We start from the raw sequence: 5,359 nt of genomic DNA, 5'->3' as shown, positions 1-5,359 counted from the left end.
AACAAGGTAAAACGATAACTACCATCATTCAGATACAAAACAACCAACAACTGACGCCAAAAAATGTTTATCATAAAAACAATAAAATAAAATAAAAAAATCAAACTTTGTGTCTAACATTTTTGTTATGCCATATAAGATATTTTTAATAAAAACAATGAACACAAAACCTTTATCTCTTTGTTGTCTAACATTTTTGTTATGTCATATAAGATACTTTTAATAAAAAAAAATGAACACAAAACCTTTATCTATTTGTTGCCTAACTGTTTTGTCATGCGATATAAGATATTTTTCATTAAAAACAAAATGGTGATTCAAAAGATCAATGTCCAAACATGAGATTTGATACTATACTGAATTAGGACTGAAACTGATATCAATGTAATAAAAACTGGAACTTTGTCTCACCCGATATGCTCTAGGACATGCAAAGAGAGACAAACAATAATTATATCACATTACATTACAACAAAGATTTGATAAAGTAATAATAAAATGGTAATAATATATAACATATATACTTAATATATAACATGTATATAAACTTTTTCTTGAGTTTTTTAAGTGAAGTCACCTACAACCCTTCAACAGATAAGAAGATGAACTTGAACTTGAATTTGTCACATGTCTTGTACTCTCGGCTCCTTTGGCAGGACTTACACATTCACTAAAATCCAACACCCGTCTTTCTGTCTGCAAATGTTCCAAAATATAAATGCATAAGAAATATAGATAAATACACTATTTCACATAAGAAATATAGATAAACATACCAAGAGATTTGATGATTCTTGTTGAGTCTTTTCTGCATATCTTTTGTTTATAATGGAATCAGGAGTTTCATCTCCTAACACCTCTTGAGCAGTTGCATATGCAGTAGCAGTGTGCTCACTTAACTCTTTCATCAACCCAAGAGCATCATAGCTTCTTTCCCTTGGACTCACAAAGTAACCAATATCCTACAACATATAAACATTTTTTTTTAATAAACATTTTTATCCACTTAATAAATAAAAAGGGTTAGATGTGAAATTACCTCAATTGTTATGTCTGTATCAACTCTTGGCCCAGGTAGAAAAGAAAACCAAGGGGATTTCCATGCAGAAGGAGATTCAAAGCTTCTCTTCAAAGGTGTTTCACTAAATCTACAAACAAAAAACAAAAAATATAATACGACCATTTACAAAAGACGTAAATACCCTCCTAACATTGTATCCTTACATGTTCAAGTTTTCACCCCAAGTATCATTTGCTGAATTTTCAACACCCAACTGTGATTTTGAGCTTCTTTTTTCCAAAAATTTACAATTCGACCCCTTGGGTGTATCCGATTTGTTGGTAAACTTATCAGGAGAAAAAAACGACAAATTATCCAAATTCTGTTCTGTAAGAACCCCCGATGAGTGAACCTGAACCTGACATTTCAAAAAACAATAATCTCATTATTCCAATTAAAAAAAATAAACAAATAAATAAATCAAACTCACTTTCAATAAGGTCCCATCAACACCTTCTGGATTCAAATTCTCTTTATCTTCAACAAATGTTCCCAAATCTTGTTCCTTATTGTCATCAAAAACAACTTCTAACCTAGAAAAATCTCTAGCCAAATTACAAAAAGATTCCCTCTCCACTTTCTTTTCACATCGTTTTTCCGACAAAGGCGAACACAAATCCCGGTTTCGTTTCTTCAAAATCGACGGTGTGCCTGTAAAAGTCTTGGCGGCACTTTTCAGCACCGCCTCCGGACTGGCGGTTCGCGGCGAGTCCCATAATCTGTACGGACTAAAACAATTCATTGATGACATCATCAACTTCCTGATTCCCAATGGACTGTATTCATGTTGCATATCTCCTCCACCATATTGTGCTAAATCACAGCTGAAAAACGGGATCTCTAAACTCGGAAATCGAGGTGGATCATATGATAAAACTCCCGTTTCATTACTTTGTGATCCTGTGTTGTTAACATCTTCACAATTACAAGAATTTTTAGAATCATTTGTGTCGGAAATCACAGGAATTTCTTCTTCTTCTTCTTCTTGTTTTTGTTCTTGTTGTTGTTCTTCAATTGGAGGAAAAGATTGTGGTTGAATTGGCATGTATACAGCAGACTGATAACATGAAGCTAACAACAAGTCTGAATAATATGATTGTGTGTTTATTAAATCAGTTTCATTTAAAACTTCGTTGCTATGCGGATTTTCAGATTCATCTGCTGCTGACATCAGCATAACATCTGCCACGTCATCAGTACCGATATTTTCGATTGGATATGGTAACACGGCTTCATGGTTTTGATCAAGATCTATACAGTTGATGAATTCTGATTGGTCTGTTGAATCCAGGGAAGGAATTGAAATCGGAATCTGAATCATTTCCCAATCATGTGAGAAAGATTGGTCCATGATTAAGGAATCACGGGTCAAACTTGAAGTCGGATAAGAGTCAAAGTCATTGGGTTGACTTGAATTTTCATGTGGTTGACTTTCGTTTTGAGGATACATAACAATTGACATTTGGCTACATTCTGAGATGTCTTCAGTTTCTTTTCGGATGCTTTCATCTCCACTGTGTTGTTGTTGTTGTTGTTGTTGTTGTTGTTGTTGTTGTTGTTGTTGTGCCCATGATGTGGAAGCAGATGATTGGTTAGTTCGGGTGACAGGTGGCAATCCTTGGGAGGATTGTGGAAGCAAACCGGATGCTAAGTAGGAATCTAGTTTCTTTTTAACAGAACTGTTCCAATGATTCTTGATAGCATTATCCGATCTGAGAATCACATTAGGAATATAACTTATTACCAAAGTGTTGTTTCTTTTTTCCATTAGATCCTAACCTTACACAAAATTACAAATTTGCCCTTGTTTATATACAGGAAAAGTATACCTTCCAGGCAAGTATTTTGTCAACTCAGCCCACTTATTCCCATAAACTTGATGAGCATGAATCAATGCAATTTCCTCTTCTTGACTCCATGCCTCCTTGTTTATGTTAGGATTCAGATGATTATGCCACCTAAATCATAATAAATAGGACATGATCACAAGAACATTCTACAAGTTCATAATAGCTATAAAAAAAAAATCGCAAATTTCTATTGTTTATGATTTTATATTAAGGTGTAAATGGTTTTTCATAAAAAGAATATTATAAAAGTAAAATCATACCTCTCACGACACTGCTTACCAATACGTCCAGGTAGGTGTTGTGCAATGGTGGACCATTTTTTAGCTCCATATTGCTCTACTAAACGAACTATTACTTCATCTTCCTGAGTACATTATAAAAAAAAATTAAAAGAATTAGTAGTCTTTTGGTATATATTAATATTATATATTATATTATATAACCAAAATTATGATTTATGACTAACCTCTTTTGACCATGGACCTTTAACAAGCTCAGGGTTCAAAACCTTCTGCCACCGATGCAAGCATTGAACATCAGTTCGATCCTTGAAACACTCAGCTGAACATGTCATAATGTTAGGGGTAAAAAGGAGATTTGTATGAACTTATCCTAAATTGAGATGAACCATTGAAAAATAGGACACATGAAGAAAAAGTACCTATTTTTTTCCAGTTCTTGCCATTGAATTGCTGAACAGCTTTACACAGAATTTCATCCTAGAAGTGAAGAAACATTCCATCAAGTTTAAGAATCCATCAAATATAATGTATGGAAACACAAAATGAGTGTGGAGAAAGATAGAGGAAAGAGAACAGATCTATAGAAGCAGAATTACTATTTCGGAGAAAAACAAGATTAACAAAAAAGGAAAGACTATTAAGCTAAATTAAAGTTCAAATGGATCGATATAACCCTAACCACATGCATAATCATATTACAGAATTTACTCATTATATAAACCATAGGGTTCAAATTACCTCTTCAGCAGACCATTGCCCCTTTGTTGAACGTCTTGTAGGGCCACTAGTTCTCCTACAAAAAAGTAGCATACTTTTATCAGTTATACAAGGCTTAAATGTGATGCTTTCAATCAAATCATATTATGACATTTATATGAATAAGGAATAAGGAATTCCTAGCTTAGTGTGCACATTAAGAGTAATAAATATTTGATAGTTTCACATTCAGCATACCCATTTAGAGATCGCATTTTTTGAAGTGGTTTGCTGAGGCCATCAGAAGAAGAACCCATCAAATCGCTTTCCATTGCTGATCTCCTTATTACATGCTTGCTTGTAAATCTCTATGTATTGTTCCCCCAAAAGCATTATCAGGTCTTAGTAATTGCAAGGAGAATCTATCTGCGTAATAAAGTGTAGTAGAGAAAACAAATAGAACCCTAATTAGCATTTGAGAAGCATAAGATCACACAAAGAGAAAGGAAAGAAAAGTGAAACGGAAACTAAAGTGGAGGCTATTATGTAAAAGAAGAAACACTAATTCAGAAACAACAGAGTCCATGAGATCATATCTTTGCTAAAACTCGCTTTAATTAACCCTACCCCAGCTCTCCACAAACAAGCCTTTTAAGTTTTAACCAGATTACTGTTAACTCGATTACTGATAAACTTAATTTTCCTGCACATAGATCCGAATCCGATTAATTTCAGTCATCTACAAATAACTAACAATAAGAGAAGCAGTTTGAAATATTAAAAGGAAAAAAAAAACCTAATAATCATCAAAAGAAAAACCCATGATTTCGAACGACGCCCGGTAAATAAAACACTGTGAGCTCAAGTATGTCGATTCGTTAGTGTAAAGAGAGAAAATTTCATATTGAATCAAGCAATTTGATACTTCAATCTCTAAAAGATGATATTTTGAAGAGGTAAACGAGTTTCAAAAACGGAAAAGGAATTAATAACTTACAACCACGTTTGAAGATCCAAACACGAAATCGGAATGACAGAATAACACAATTACTGATAGATCTGCGATCAGACACACGCCGGCAGGGATGAGAGTGTTTCTTCGTAGAGAGAGAAGGGGAGGAGAGAGAATAAACGGTCTACTAGAAATTCAAAAAACTAGAGAGGGCAAAGAAACAGTTCAAAATCGCATGTGTTAAAGGTCGAGCATTTTCGAAGTGTTCGATTTTAGCAACGTATCTAAAGACTTTGTTTTTATTTGGATAAAGTATAGTTATTTCTTTTTTAAAAGGTAAATAGTAGTTGATGATTATTTTATTTTTAAGTTTATGATTTATGATTAATGTAATTGATAAATGTTTGTTTGTTTGATAAAACAAAACTTAATGACAAGAACTCATATTTCGTTGTTAAATTAAAGATATTTTTGTATCAAATGATATAGATTTTGAATTACTTGATATAAAATTTTGCAGAAATCCGTTTCAAATTTTTTTTACTTGATATAAAAACTA

The 5,359-nt window shown here is 33.0% G+C and overlaps 1 protein-coding gene across 2 annotated transcripts; it reads right to left on the bottom strand.

Annotated features, from left to right (window-relative positions):
* Nucleotides 1–385: 385 nt before the first annotated feature.
* Nucleotides 386–5,057, bottom strand: LOC145056716 (transcription factor MYB3R-4-like). Of its 2 annotated transcripts, XM_079004435.1 has the most exons (13): nucleotides 4,846–5,057; nucleotides 4,476–4,551; nucleotides 4,107–4,274; nucleotides 3,891–3,945; nucleotides 3,572–3,629; nucleotides 3,377–3,471; nucleotides 3,171–3,274; nucleotides 2,890–3,018; nucleotides 1,491–2,772; nucleotides 1,225–1,418; nucleotides 1,040–1,148; nucleotides 777–962; nucleotides 386–696 (listed from the first exon to the last, which is right to left on the bottom strand). In XM_079004435.1, the coding sequence occupies exons 3-13, from the start codon at nucleotides 4,178–4,180 to the stop codon at nucleotides 574–576; spliced, it is 2,409 nt and encodes an 802-aa protein (XP_078860561.1). In that variant the 5' UTR covers nucleotides 4,181–4,274; nucleotides 4,476–4,551; nucleotides 4,846–5,057; the 3' UTR covers nucleotides 386–573. The 2 variants fall into 2 exon arrangements, with proteins under 2 accessions (XP_078860561.1, XP_078860560.1); XM_079004434.1 differs by lacking the exon at nucleotides 4,476–4,551.
* Nucleotides 5,058–5,359: the final 302 nt, after the last annotated feature.

Source organism: Lactuca serriola, chromosome 6 (assembly GCF_051521515.1).
Source record: "Lactuca serriola cultivar US96UC23 chromosome 6, Lser_US96UC23_V15, whole genome shotgun sequence".
NCBI lineage: Eukaryota > Viridiplantae > Streptophyta > Magnoliopsida > Asterales > Asteraceae > Lactuca > Lactuca serriola.
The sequence above is the reverse complement of the archived record's forward strand: the minus strand, read 5'-3'. Positions and strand labels throughout refer to the sequence as shown.

Bases quoted from the DNA above. Each gene is read 5' to 3' on its own strand.
- LOC145056716 (XM_079004435.1), bottom strand. From the start codon at position 4,180: ATGGAAAGCGATTTGATGGGTTCTTCTTCTGATGGCCTCAGCAAACCA. The intron at 3,946-4,106 runs GTATGCTGAATG...ACTTTTTTGTAG, and splicing joins AAAATGCGATCTCTAAATGG to GAGAACTAGTGGCCCTACAA. The intron at 3,630-3,890 runs GTAATTTGAACC...CTTCACTTCTAG, and splicing joins GGCAATGGTCTGCTGAAGAG to GATGAAATTCTGTGTAAAGC.